Source organism: Bubalus bubalis, chromosome 7 (genome assembly GCF_019923935.1).
Source record: "Bubalus bubalis isolate 160015118507 breed Murrah chromosome 7, NDDB_SH_1, whole genome shotgun sequence".
In the NCBI taxonomy this organism is placed as follows: domain Eukaryota; kingdom Metazoa; phylum Chordata; class Mammalia; order Artiodactyla; family Bovidae; genus Bubalus; species Bubalus bubalis.
The window spans coordinates 60008534-60023969 of NC_059163.1; the positions used below are offsets into that span (position 1 = coordinate 60008534).

General features: G+C 42.2%; 1 protein-coding gene across 11 annotated transcripts in view; it reads right to left on the bottom strand.

The window, feature by feature from the left end:
• Window positions 1-15436, bottom strand: part of TBC1D1 (TBC1 domain family member 1) — a 224205-nt gene that overhangs the window by 82739 nt on the left and 126030 nt on the right. For 5 of the 11 annotated variants that reach the window (XM_006055896.4, XM_044945999.1, XM_044945993.1 and 2 more), the window contains 7 exons: window positions 14174-14284; window positions 11640-11768; window positions 9925-10014; window positions 7334-7614; window positions 5265-5426; window positions 4332-4451; window positions 3225-3364 (listed from right to left, as the gene is read on the bottom strand). In XM_006055896.4, coding sequence (XP_006055958.4) covers window positions 3225-3364; window positions 4332-4451; window positions 5265-5426; window positions 7334-7614; window positions 9925-10014; window positions 11640-11768; window positions 14174-14284 — 1033 coding nt within the window. The remainder of the gene's footprint in view (window positions 1-3224; window positions 3365-4331; window positions 4452-5264; window positions 5427-7333; window positions 7615-9924; window positions 10015-11639; window positions 11769-14173; window positions 14285-15436) is intronic. The other 6 variants (XM_044945997.2, XM_044945995.1, XM_044945991.1 and 3 more) reach the window with 5 other exon arrangements.

Sequence of the window (15436 nt, forward strand, 5' to 3'; positions counted from 1 at the left end):
CCCTCTGCAGCAGGGGGGCCTGTTCACAGCAGCCCTGCCAGAAGGCTTGGCCACCAGCTCACCACGATCGCAGACAATCAAACCCTGACTGCTCAGCCCAGAGCTCCCCCAGAGCTCCAGCGGCAGGAAGATGTGGGTGAGCAGCTCCACAGCGCCCCCCTGGTGGAGGGGCCGAGGCCAGAGCAGCTTCCAGTGGGACCACCAGAGTGACTTCCACATGAGAGTGGTGACTATACCAGACACATTTGCACCACTGATTTTTTCTAACATTATGAATTCTGAACACTTTTCACACTGTCAGTAAAAACAACACACTCCCTTATTTCAATCAGTGTGGCAAGAGGCCTAATGAATACAGGTGAGAAATTAGATAGGCTGTTCCAGACCATGGCCCCCAGGGTATAAGCTGGGGCCTGGACCAGGCACTCTGCTCCTGCTGTCACAGGCAGCTACCTGAGTGAGCTCTCAGTCTTTCCCTCAATTCTCTCCCTAAGTGCATCCTCATAACCATTCAGACCGTGTCGAAGAGACCACCTCTGTACTTTCCTACAAACAAGGAGGTGACCCTGGGGGCCTGGCAGGCGGACACTGGGGTGCTATTTTGAGCACCATTTCCAGAAGGGGAGATGGACACACCAAGCACTCGGTTCCCAGTTCCCTGGAGACCATGCTGCCCGGCGTGCAGGGTATTGGATGGATCTGCCCAGTGCTCTGACCTCTGGGGCAATAACCACAGATCCCATCTCATCCCCTGCATGCTTCTGGCAAGCTGTTTCAGTGTCCAGAAGTCACTCAAAAATGCTGTCTCCTGTAAAGACCATCGTAAGACTACAACGTGGAGTTAATTATCCATTTCTTACAATATTGCCAGACAAAACTGATTTAAAAGTTTCCTGCTTAACTTTCAAAGGGAGAATTCAGACACAGACAGAGGCGTTCCGCCCATCCCTTTTCTAGGTGCTGGGGCAACACAAGATCACACACTCTCATGCTGCCCACAGTGCTGTCTCCTGGCCCAGTTTATCCTGGGGTTCTCCAGAGGACCAAGTGTTCACCAGCACTGACTCAGGTCCCCCCAGACACCAACTGGGAGATAGGAGTGTCCATCCTGTCCAAAAACTCGGGTTATTTCCAACACCAGAGCAGAGTGGCACCAGGGTGGGGCCTGAAGACAGAGGCCAAAGTTCCAACCAGGAGCTGTGCCTTTTATCTGCCTGGTGAAATGGCCACCACCCTTCTATCGCCACCTACCCTAGCAGACCCCTCTGCCTTAGAATTTTAAGAACAGAATTTTTTAAAAAGGAGAGAACTAGATTACACAATCTGGCTGTTGAACATTAGTAGGCAATCTACAACATGAAAATAAAATCTTTAAAACTTTCTAAAATGATAGATTGAAATAAACTCAATTTACTAAAAATTTTTTAAATCACACTGATTTAATAAATCCAGTGTTCCCTTCACTGTTTCTGCCAGGAAACATCGGTATACAAACCTAAACACATCAGTGCTCCAAACTCAATAATGCTACCACTTTACATTTGACATGCCTTTAGGTTTTCAAAGTACTTTCACATTTATAATTTAATGTAATTCCATGAGATAGGAAGAGCCAACACTACTGTGACCATTTTATAATCAAAGAAGAACTAAGTACAAATGAAGTTACATGTTTTACATCACAAAGCTAGCTGAGCCCAAACCCGGTTCTTGTTTAATCTGGCAGAAGATTCAGGATCCAAATTAACATTAAGAACTCTGGGGGGGAGTGGTGGGGAGGAAGAGAGAAGAAACCACAGTGAGTGGGGAGGGAACAGGGAGAAAGGCTTCCTCCAACAGTCACACCGCCTCCCAAGACAGTTACATGGAACCTAGTCTGAATACCCTCGGATTAGCCTTGGCTGTGTCCTAAGAGACAAAAAGCAGTGTGAGTCTACACTACAGGCAATCTTGAAATCTGAGGAATTCAAGTAACCTTTGGAGAGCGACTGTTTCACTGTGCTTTTGTAACACTTTCTGATTAGGAATGTTAAGGAAAGCAAATATCTATTGTTCAAAGTTTATGACCTCACTGGGCAAAGAAAAACCTTAATTTTAGTCAACGGAACTTCATTTCAACTCCTCTTTCACATTATAACTCAACATACAAAAGCCTAAAAATAAACTTTAGCACATTCTATACCACTCACAATGCAAGTGGAAAAGAACTTGCCTCCCAACACAGGACATTAAGAGACGCAGGTTGGATTCCTGGGTCAGGAAGATCCCCTGGAGGAGTGTATGGCAACCCACTCCAGTATTCTTGCCTGGAAAATCCCATGGACAGAGGAGCTTGACAGGCTATGGTCCATAGGGTTGCAAAGAGTTGGACACAACTGAAGTGAACACACATACAGGTATACCTTGTTTTACTGTGCTTATTAGCTTTACTGTTCTTCACAGATACTGCATTTTTTTAGAAACTGAATGTTTGTGGCAACCTAGAATTATCAGATGATGGTTAGCATTTTTAGCAATCAAGATTTTTTTAGCTGAGGTATGTGTGTCTTTTTTAGACATAATGCTATTGCACACTTAAAAGACTGCACTGTAATGTCTACTCTATACTACAGTGTAAACATAACCTTTATGTGCACTGAGAAATCAAACAATTCATGTGATTCGCTTTACTGAGATATTCTTCTTATTGCATCTCTGAGGTCTGCATGCATTTCTTTGGAGGGCACAAAGATGATGAGAAAGAGTCCTCCCGTGACACCAGACTGATGGACAGCAATCAACAAGGCACAAAGCAGCACAAGTGTGACCAGTGGGGTGGTGGTACCTCAAAAACCCACCATGTTAAGGCAGGGTATAAACTGACACCTTGAATGCAGAGGGAGAAAACAGACAAGCCTGGGAACATATTGGGAAGAGAAGGAAGGACATGGGGGCTTCGAGTTGAGCTCCCAACATTCCCCAGGGGGGCAGGGGAGGGGTAGTCACAGAGGCTCAGCAGAAGCACTGTTTGTAACACAAGGTGTTGTAAGCCGCTGAATGCTATTACAGGCTTCCGGGAATGTGGGATCCTCTGAAAACAGTGACAGGCATTGGCATTTGAACTTCCTAACCTGGGAACTTTAAAATCGGGGGATGATTTTAACTTGAAATCTCATTTCACCTCTTTTTTCACCAAACACAAAACTCAAGCCGGAATCCAGGTTCACATGCGGGGTGGGCCTCACCTTCGTATCTTTTGGGGGACTCGCAGGCCTTCTGGGGGGTGGCCACCCGAAGGAAGATCTGCTGCCTCCACGAGTGTCTCCGTGTCTTCACAGGGGTCCTGCTGGCATCGCTGATGTGGTCAGCTTTGGACTCAAAGTCCCTAAAATTAAAGACAGTTGTTTATGACTGGTGGAGAGATACAAGCAGGTATTTTAGCTTGACTTTTTGTCTTTTTTAACCAAGCACTAAATTATAAATTATCTCTGTACAAGCAAATATAACTAGATAATCACAGGTGTCAATCAAGCTGGTGGCGGGGCAGCAGTCCAACAGAACTGCTTTCTAAAAGGGTGCTCTTTATGGTAGACTATGGTTACATGTCCTTAATTTATTTTTATTGTAAAAATATTACAAACTCCACTCCATGGACCTTAGCTTCCAACTGGGCCTCTCTTGATGCCACTTTAGAAAAGAAAAATGGCCTAAAGGTGAAGGGGGCAGGGGGCGCCGTCACCAGGGTCACAACCTCCCCTAGTCTGTGTGTGAGGAAATCTCCTTAGCATAGCCCTATGTCTCCAAGCATCACCTCAAAAAATAACTAAATAAATAGATTACACAGAACCAGCAAGGGCAATAATGATGCAGTTACTTGCTAATGATGACTTTTAATACCTGTATGTTTTAAATGACAAAGTGTATTTTTCAATATACATAAAAAAAAATTTTCCTATTCATAGGACAACATGGGGAACCCTTGTAGGTTGCACCTGAATTTATACCCACAACTGAACAATCATCTGAACTTACAGATCAAACATCCTGACTGATTTACTGGCAGCCATATATGCTTATCTAGAAATACCTCTATCACTTAGAGAAATGGTTAAGACTTTCTCTAATTTTCTGAAAATAACAAAATATAAATAAACTAATTCTAGTCAAAATTGGGTAACAAGTTGATTCCATATTTTTTAAATTACATTCAGTAAGAAAAAAGTGTAAGAAAAAAGATATAATAGATCTAGTGAAAATGACTTTGGAAATGGCAAAAGAACAGCTAAAAAATCCCTGTGTGTCTAACAAGCAACATATACACCCAGACTTGATGTATCTAAATTGAACCCTACCTTTGAGTGTTCATAAAGTCAGAGGTGTTATTTTCATCTACAGGAGCCAGAAATTTTAGAAAATTTGGCACAGAGGAAGAGGAATGAAGTTTTTTCCGCAGGGCATTACGGTAGGAGATGCTGAGAGTATGGTTGAAAAAAGAGTTTAGGGTAAACACAAACACACAAACTGTAAAACAAAACCTTCAAAACAGAAGACACAGTTTATACATCTAATGATAAGAAAATTAAAGCAAGTAAGAAGTCAAAAACAGTTAACAAATGAGATTTAACTTTCATTTTCAGTCAAATAAAATTCTACTATTTTAAATGAAAGGAATCAATGAACTAATTAACAAACATCAGTCCAATCAGTTACACAAGATGAATAAATTCTAAAGATCTGCTGTGCAACACTGTGCCTGCAGTTTACAACGCAGTGCCCATACAGTTAGTAATATGTGAATACATGAAAAACGTGTTGAGGATAGATCTCATTTTAAGCATTCTGACCAAATAAAAACAAAACCACAGCAATAAAATTCAGTCCATCATCCAAAGTGATTCTTTCTTTTCAAAGTAGAAAAATAATTTTTCTAAATTAATGAGGAAGTTTCTGAAATGGCACAAATTGCAACTTATATAATCAAGCACATTGCCGTTAAACGTGTGTGTGTGTGTGTACACACACCAGAGCAGGGGAATGTGAAAAGAAGTATCACATCTTGCCCTCAAGATTGTTTTCATAACAATTTTGAGGGAATTAATCAATGGTAAAATTAAATGGATTCAAATGATAGACTGAAAATTAGAAAAGCACAACCAAACAAGCACACACACACACACATGCGCGCGCGCTGGCCCCGGGGTCCTGTGTGGACATGCAGCACACCCTCTCTGCGTGACCATCCTGGGAAGACCAACGACACTGAACTTGCCATGCAGGCGGCTCACCTCTTTGGCACGGCATTCCCACTCTGTTCTCCACTCGGGTTATGTTTGAGGTACTTAAAAAAATTAGGCGAGGAGGCGGAGGGGTTAAGACGAGGTGGAGGAGCAGGAGCTGAAGACTGACCTGAGGGACTTTGAGACTCGCCAACAGGTGGACAATTCCCACTAAACAGCAAGTAGAGAGAGGCAGGGGAGTTAGAGGGAGGGGGAAGGAGCCACACCGGAAAAGCAGAGGACACATGGACACAGGAACTGTCAGTCAGTGGGTGCGCTCCTCTTCAGCACCCTCATCCCCACTGGTAAAGCAGCTTAGTCAAGAGGGCGCCATGAAAGGTCCTGCCTGATCACGTCCCACACTCAGAATGACCCCAAGACATCCATTTCCTCCACTCCCTTCTTAGGATCTGACAGGGAAAAAAATTTAATTAAAAGCAAAGGAAAGCAAAACAAAATCCAGAGTTTTAGAAATACATCTCTCTTCAAAATGAATAATAAGCTGCCTTGAACGTCAAAGTCTCATTTCCTGTGCATAAGTGAGCAGAGAGGTCATGAGGGGTCACGCAGAGCAGAAGAGACATGCTGCACGGAGACGGGGAGGACAGTCCCACGTCCTCTCACCATCCACACCAAACACGACCCAACAGGAAGCTGCGTTCTTCGGGGAGAAGGGAAACGGACGGTCAGGAATTCCAATTTCCTGCCACCTCTGGCTTGTGTGAAACAGCAGGCTTTAGCAAGAGGACTAGGAACCTCCAGACAGGAAGGTTTCCATCATCGCTGAAATGCCAGAAAAAGAGGGATGGGAGCGCAGTGGAGAGGCAGAACAAAAGAAGCGTGTGCACAGGGTTTTAAGAAACATGATGAGAACCCATAAAGCCTCAAACTATGCTTGTCGTGGCTCCATGGGTAAAGAATCCGCCTGCAGTGCAGGAAACAGAGGAGATGCAGGTTTGATCCCTGCACTGGGAAGATCCCCTGGAGGAGAAAATGGCAACCCCCTCCAGTATTCTTGCCTGGAAAATTCCATGGACAGAGAAGCCTGGCAGGCTACAGTCTATGGGGTTGCAAAGAGTTAAACACAACTGATCACATGGCACATTCATCTCTAGAACATCACAGAATTGAGTATTAGCTTCTGAAGCAGGTCATGCTTTGGGATCACAGTTATCCAGCCAAAGTCCAAAAAACCACGTAACTATTTTCAATAGCCAACTGAAAACAAAGCTGAAAGATTCCACAGCCTCATCCGAGATTGCTAGCACATGTCGTCCTTCACCAGCAACGTATCAGAGCGCCTCCCCACCCCGTGTGGACATGACATGTCCTGGTTTCTGTTGTCACTGGTCAGAGGGAGGCAGCGGCTGTACACAGGTGCGGCCTGTTTCATATTTACAAGGTGAGAAGCTTCAGATTTTTGAAGTGATTTTTACAGACACCCGTGTCCATCATGTCTCTGACACTTGAGGTCAAATTAACTGCCACGGGACCCCTGAAGGAAGTGGAACTTCTGCTGCCGTACTGCTGACCCAGCTCTAGAAGCAGGACATTCCAACTGCTCACTACAGCAATTTATTAAAATCAGTAAGTGTTACTGGAAGAATCCGGAATTCTCACATTGGAGGCGATTTTCGAGACCATCTATTCCAATCGTGTCCTGCAGTGAAGTCAAATAACTCTGCCAGTCAGGGATAGAGTCCCCACATCACTGTGGCCCAGGCCCCCACCTTCAAACGAGTACTCTCCTGCCCACCTGCTCACTGCTCTCCTCTAGGCCAGTGGCAGAGTTCCCAGTCAGGGCTGCCTCTCAGACCACTATGCATCTCAAGGGCCATTTCTGCTCATCTTATCTGCTTCCTCACAGTCCCTGCACTTGGACAAGTCACAGGTATCTCTTACCACTACATCTCTCCCAAGAGAGGAAGGTGAGAGGGACGTTACTCTTTTTAAGCCAAGAGTGAAACCGGACTCAGGTTTCTTTTTCGCTCAACAGACATGCCTGGGATGCACATACCTGGCAGTAACATATGCCCCAGCTATTCATACAACAAATCTACATTTTCAACAAATCTTACTTTCGTTCATGAGGCGTCTCTGTGCTCACTGAGTGATACCTCACAAGTTTCCTTTGCGAGACCCCTGGAGACCCTCGCACCAGCTGGGGAGGCTCCTGGCATTCCACGGGAACATGACTCAGGGTGTTGGCGCGCCTTCGGAAGCCCTGCTTGGGCGAGAGCAGGGCTGGCTCTTCTGTGGGTTGGCTCTCCGAGTCACTGGACAGGTCGTCCGAGGAGCCGAGGAGCCTGAAGCAGCTCTCGGAGATGGGCAAGGCCTCCTTTTCACAGCCAGACGGCTCCTGGTAGCAGACAGACAGCAGATCAGACGTATCCCAGGGCACTGGTGGCATTTACAGATCTCTGATTCCAGTGGCAGGAAAACATTTCAATACATAAGCACATCTTCTGGTCATAATGCCATCCAGAGGCCACCAAAAAAGGCAATCAAGGCCCATTAAGTGCCTCCTCCTCGGCGGAGACAAAATGCTAGTGTGCAGGACAAACAGGAAACTGCCCAAGCGCAAGTGTGAAGAACATAAATTACAACAAGTAACTGCCCTAAGCAAAGCCAAAATAGTTCTCTTTGCAGAAAACAAAGCTCTTCCCTACTGCCTGTAACAGGTCTAGTGAGTGCTGTGTAACCTGTCTGCACTGTTTAAACAAATCAACTTCTTTATCTAGGTCAAGGGTGTTCATACATGTTTAAAACTCTCTGAATTTGAGCTAATGTTTGGATTTAATTGGGTAATCTTGAGTGTTTAAAATTACATCCCACATTATTCTTAGATATGGAAAATATCTCTCTAGGCACTTATTGACATGATTCAGGGAAAATCACTTAACTTCTTCCTGCACTTCAATTTCCTCATCTGTAAAAGGGTACAGTGAAAATTAATCTCACTGGGTTTCAGGATTAAGCAAGATAATACAACCAAAAGTACCTGTCCACTGTAAAATGTTATGTAAATATAAGTTATTATTTTATCAGGCACTCAGTGAATTTCCTGAGTGAGTCCTCAAACATTTGTTAGGACTCACAACAATATTTTAATATCATAGGCTCTCAGGATGCATACTTTTTCAAAGGAATGAACTATCGCCACTCACACTTAGCACTGCATGCCCAGGATGTGGCCAAGGAGGTAATGGTGAGGGGGAAGGGGGGGGATATATTTTTCTCAAATCAAAAAGTACAAAATAAGAAGTATACCAGCTTGTCCCTACTGAAATTACTAGAAGGGATGAATAATTTTCAACATGAAAAGAGCGAATGCATCGAATGGTGGACTGGAGAATCTAAATTCCATCTGTTCATCTGACCTGTAACTGAATGCCTCTTAAATAAGAGGCATTAAGGATTTTAATTTTTTTTAATTAAATTTATGTTTATTAAGGAGAGAGGTTAAGAGCACTTAATGTAACAGAAATTAGATTTAAAAAGCTTAACTTCCAATACCTTATGAAATGTTAATCACTCTAACTGTAATGTAAATTTTTCATTCTTTAGGACTCTACAGTTACAAAGATTCTTTAAGGTTTAAAAATGTGTCTAAGACAATCCACCATGAAAACCTATTCATCTCAATTCTCATTAACATCCCTCCAAATTATGTGAAAGAGTTACCCTTTAGCTTCATATTACACCTGAAAGGGCCAATGGATGTTCAAAGAACATAGTGATATCAATTTAGCAGTTTGCCATAAACTTTTTAAAACAATAGAAAATACCAGTATGTATCATACACTGTTTACAGTAAATATTGTTTTGTAAAATTTTAATTTTATGTGTGAGCATGTATGTACGTGTGTTTGTAAACCATTTCACAATGTTGTTATGGTCTAAAAACTTGGAAAGCCACATGCCCAAAGGGGAGTTCAAGGCAACTTCGATTCCTGTGGTAAGGGGCTGGCCTCCACAACAACTCCTCCTCTTCCCATTCCAAGGCACTCTGCCCTCCCCAGCATAAAACCCGAAATCCACTTTGCTGGTGGTTAAAAAGGTGAGCTAACCAGGATTAAATATGTTTGTGTGTTTAAAAGGCAAAAAATGAAAACAACGACATCACAGACACAGGTTTGTTACCAAAAAGAACTGTCGGCTTGCTTATCATCACAAAGCTGTGCTTGGTGGCAGACATGGAAGGGTGAGACTTATTTATAAAAACAGTGATGCTTAATGATAATCACAGAGTCAGCAAAAGGACACAAGAATTTAAGCTGCATACTTCTCAAAATTCACAAGCTCATGTTTGAGGTTTTCCCAATTTAAATTATTTTTAATATATTTCATTTAGATTTCATTGGAAAATCTACTAAAGAAAGAAATCCACTGATTGCCTTGTGATTAACTAGATCTCAGTGGCCTGAAACTGTGCGTTTAGCTCTTTGCTATGGAAGAGCCTTCTGCTTCGCTAAGCACAACTTGTGTGTCAGAGCAGATCTGCACGACCAGCCCTCCACCTGCATCATGAAGTCTGGAAGCACCAAAAGTTTCATGATGGCAGCTGTGAGGCTTCTCTGGTTCCTTCTGATAGGCCCTGTGCAGAGCAGACGAGCAAGACCCATTTGTTGGTTTCTTCAGGGTGTCATATAAGAAGAAACGTGCTTACTTTGCTGGTGTTACTGAACATGCTAGACACGGAGGAGCTGTCCAGATCCAAACTGGCTGAGTGTTCCTGGAGGCCTCTGGCTTTATTACCCTATGGAAAGAAAAGCCGTCAAGTTATGACTCCTGAGGCTTTTGCAAAGACATTTGCTAGAAGCAATCTAGTCTATTTAATAAGCTCAGGAGAAGTACATCTGAGAAATGCTGCTGAGCACATGTGTGCATTAAGACAATCAACATTTCTTTTTTTGTTTTTTTTTAAACCAACCTAAACATTCCAAAGCACCCTGAAGATTAGTCATTTGACAGGAATGATGGGCAGGAGAGGAGACAGTGCATCTAGAAGAAAAGCAAGCGCTGAGTGTGCACACTCAACAACTCTCCTCTGAGTCACACAGCACGGTGAACTGCCAGCCTATGACACGCAAACCACAATCTCTCCGTTTGGGAGCTCTCAAAGGCAGGCCCACTCCAACTCCAGTTTTGTAAATGAACCACTTTTAATGATCTGTAAGGATGCTGTATAATTCTCAGAAACATCTTTGCACAAAATAAAATTTAACAAAAAAAGTTTCAATTGGAGTGGTTTGTGAAATAAAAGAGAACCATAAGAAGATACTGAAAGTTCCAGAAAGGTGTGAAACTTTTGAGAGAAAAGAGAACTTTGATTTCTTAGAAGTCAGTCATTTGTTAAAGAACTCCCAGATTGGTATATATGTTCTTCCTGTAGAGCTCCCAGTCACAAATTTTTTCTGTAAAGTGCCAGATTAGTAACCTCTTAGGCTTTCTGGACCATGTGGTATCCATGGCAATGACTCAACGCTGCAGAAAAGTATCCTGAGACAATAGGTAGCTGTGTTGCAATAAAACTTTATTTACAAAAGCAGGAAGTAGGGGACTTTCTAGCAGTCCAGTGGTTAAGACTCTGCACTTACAATGTAGTGGGGCTCAGGTTCGATTCCTGGTTGGGGAACTGCTGCTGCTGCTGCTAAGTCACTTCAGTCGCGTCCGACTCTGTGCGACCCCATAGGTGGCAGCCCACCAGGCTTCCCCGTCCCTGGGATTCTCCAGGCGAGAACACTGGAGTGGGTTGCTATTTCCTTCTCCAATGCATGAAAGTGAAAAGTGAAAGTGAAGTCTCTTGGTTGTGTCCAACTCTTCGCAACCCCAAGGACTGTAGCTTTCCAGGCTCCTCTGTCCATGGGATTTTCCAGGCAAGAGAACTGGAGTAGGGTGCCATTGCCTTCTCTGTTGGGGAACTAAGATCCACCCCCCCACACACACACACAAAAACAACCAGGAGGTGAATGGCATTTGATCCCCAAGGGCCATGGTTTGCAGATCCTGCTATAAACAGTTCCAGACACATAACAGCAGCAGCAGCTAACAAAGACAGTTTTTAAATTATACCTAGTGATGATAGGGAGACCGGAACCCACACCTCAGTGTATCTAACCCATGCTCTTTACAGGGACTGGCCAACAAATAACATTCCTCTGGGAGCCAAAAATTCCATTGAATATAATACAAAAGAGCAGAGAATTTTTTAACCCTAAGTTATAAACTGAATTTTAAGGGTAGATAACATTTTTCTAACACTGAGAAGACACGAACATCTATACTCTATGATGAACACTGATGGAATGAAAGCAAAGAACTGAATTTCATGCTCTCTCAAAAAGGAATTTAACTGAAATTAGGAGGAATTATGTCACTTACCCGAGACAAAATACTTTCTAAAGATTCTGTTAAAGACCTCTTCGCTTTGTTTTTCAGCATATCTAGCCTAAATCGAGTGGCACTTGATGGTAATTCGCTTCCAATATTCTCTGCTGCAATCTGTGACGTCTAAAAAGTGAAACAATTGAAAGTTAAGCCACTTAGGTCTCCCTTGCCTCCTCCTTTCCTTCCTTTTTAAAGGACTGAAAATTTTCTAGGATGCATCTTTTTGATCCTAGGTCATATTCTTTCTGTGACTTCATCTGCTCCTTGGTGACATGACTGCAAGTCTGGGAAATAACTTTGCCTCAAAGAGTTGCACTACCCACTCCAAACAAAACAGGGAAAAGCACTTAGAAACCAATCAGTTCACAAAGAGTTTAGAGCTCAGGCTCTGCAGATGGATCAGAGACATGTCATTCACTAGCTACGGGATTGTGCAAGTTACTTTCTCTGAGCCACAATTTCCTCTTCTGTAAATTGAAACCAACCTCAAGATCTAATCATAGGACTTTGTTATGAGATTAAAACAGGTTAAGCATGTAAAACAATGGGCACAGCTTCCAGTACAAAGGGGACTATGATTAGCTTTTCAAATTAAAGTAACAGCTTATTTTTGGGGGTGATTCAGAGGGTGAGACAAAAAAAATCTAATCAACTAAAGAATCCATCCTGCCTACAATAATCTCTTCATCTCCCCCTACAGAGTTCTTTTTCCTCTCTCCTATGGTTTCCATCATCTCATCATTCACTGTCCTCTGCAACCCAGTCTCTCCCTTAACTGACCATAACATGAAATGACAACATAAAAGTCTGTCAATCACAAAATCAAATTTAGTCTTACTTATTAGAGCTATGCTTAACAAACAAACAAACAAAATAAATAAAATTCTCTAGATTAAACTGTTTCTTCTATGGATTCTTACCTGAATGCTTCCTGCTAGATGATGATTTTGATAGAAAAACACACAACCGCATCCTCTATTACTCTAAACACCAACTATCCTTTGTTGTTATACATTTCAAGCATACAGAAAAGTGTGCAGATTAATACCTTAAAAGCCTTCATACCACCCTTAGCTTTGGCTAAGTTAACATTTTGCAGGTGTTGAGAAGAACAATAATAAGCACAGGCTCTGGCATTCACTCAAAAAATTATATATCGTGGGTGAGTATGTTATTAGTCACAGTTTGGTCCTGTTAAATCATTTACCAAGAATTAGAACCTATCCAGGCTCAAGTCAGTCTCTAGAGCTAAGAGAATTACCCACAAAGAACCCACAGGGGCTTGCATTTGACTCAACACCAGTTTACTCCTAAGAAGTTGAAGACTTGCTTTCAACCAAAGTTTTCACAAAGGAGAAGCATTTTGAATAATTTTGGTACATAAAGAAAATTCTGGCTAAAAGACTGGTAGCATGTAGGAGATCCTTCAGAGACAGAAGAAAAACTACACTGTGGTTTTCTTTTTATAAACCAAGCCATAAAAATCTCTGTATACTTAATTCAATGCTTCTTCTAGTCTCCTCTACTGTCTAAAAAGGTTCTTTTCTATGTCTATCACCATAATTCAAATGTAATCTGAAAATACAATCTTTATAAAATAGTTCACATTTAGAAAATAACACAGTCCTTGTTTATTTTAAACTAAGCATCTAGAAGTTTCTCCTTTGAAGCTGATGCTGGTTTTTGGATAAGCTTCTTCTTTGGGGCTCCAGAGTGACTTGTACTGCAGTCCCCAGACTGCCCATGCCAAGACTGAGGGGTGAACTCTAAGCATGAACATTTGGAGCCAAGGTTTAAATTCTGAAGCTAGGATGAAGTTCTCAGCTCAGAAAACACCATCCAGGGGTGTCACAGAGTATCCACCAGCAGCCTTGTTCACAATAACCAGCACCTAAAATTAACTTTGGCGTCCATCAAAAGGAGAATGGAGAAACAAACCGCGCTGCTGATGCAATGGAATAAAAAGGAACATACTACTGATTTATGCAACAACAAGGATGAATATCAAAAATATCCTTTTTTTTCCCAACTCCACACCCCCAGTATGCTAAGTAAAACAGAAGCTCTGTATCTGAGCAGCATATAAACCAGGCTAATACTGTATGCGATTTATCAGTAGTGCTATCTTACATTCACACTGCATTTTTAGTAGAAAGAATTTCCAGGCACTGTATGTAATTGTGAAAGAAGCTGTACGATGTCACCCTCATTTTATCAGGGAGAAAGGTGAGATGACAGGGCCCGGCTCCTTGCAGCTCAAGGAGCTCATTCAGGTCGCACCGTTCACTCGATGCCCTACTCTAGTCCCCTGTCAGAGCAACCACTCTGCCCCCACCACAATGACGCAGACAGAAACTTGCCTCACCTTTTCCAAGCACAATCTAGACATTTCCAAATTTTCCCTACATGTGTAACAAGTGAAAATAAATTGCAGAGAGGAAAAGAGGTTTCAAAGCCTCAGAAAATCCTCAAGACTCTGTTCTACAGAGTGTCCTGGTGAAATCAGACAATGAGAAAAAATGCCATACCTGTTTTATCTCCCCAATATGGATGTGAACTTTTTGCTTCTCTTCATATAAACATCTCAGGAAAGAAATAATCAATTCATTCTCTCGTTGCTCATTTCTTGGTCTCAATTTCTTAAGGTTAAAAAAAAGAGAATATTTTTACATTAATTTTTAATTGTCACCAAGACTGCTAAACCATTCAGTTGAAAATGCTAGCTTCCACCATCGAACCAGTGCTTTTACCCAATCATCTCACTAGGGGGCACCAATGATCCTAAAAGTGAAGATAATTTTTAAAAAGAAACAGACAATGAAGCCAGTGGGCCAGATATGGCTTCTGACCTCTGATGTCCTTATACCTAAAACAAACATTTCACATCAGATAGAGGCATAGTTAAAATATTTAATAAATACTCTTAAAAACATCAGAAAAGGACAAGAGCCATGATGCCTGCACATTTATAAACTCTTACGCTTAGGGAAGTAGAAAGGAAAATAGCAACTGATCCAGGGTCATGGCTCCTTTCACATATCAAACATGTTCATCAGGAAGCATTTTCTGGGAGCCCCAGAAGGCATACACTTGCACACAAAATGTCATGGCACAGACTCAACTTTTTTTTTCTCATATTTTAAAAATTCTTTGCACTCCTTTTATTTTTGGGGCAAGGTAGTGGCAAAACACACTGAACTAGAAATCAGGTCATGTAGGTTCAAGGTGCTGCCTGGAAAAGGGATCAAAGGCAACTCATTTAAGCTCAGCCTCTCTGTCTGTTCAAATGAAGATTATGCATGCAATACACTCCAAGGTCTCCTTCAGCTCCTAGACTCTTTGGACTTAAAATACCAGAGTTCATGTTTAGAAGACCATCTAATTTAATGTATTCAATTATTTTCCCTGAATATGAAGCAAACAAAACTGAATTACTCTGGAGATACACAAAGCCTGCAGTTTATAAACTTTTATATATATATATAATGACAGTTTTCCACTGCCCTGCTTCTTCTCTCTCCCTACCCCAATCCTCTAGCTTGCCCTTTAAAACCAAGTCTGGGTGTATAATAAGCAGATCAACTACAAAAGCATCTGAGGCTGAATCAAGGCTGTTCTGAGCAGCCCAGCTAAGGAACATGTTTACCCTGTGTCATAGACTCGAAAGAGAGCAGAGGTAACACCTAACCCAGACCTTCTAACATTCCCTCCCTTAAATGCAAAGATCATTTTAAATAAGCTGTTCCTGCCACTCAAGGAAATGGTAGTAAATGATCAGAAGAATTAACCCT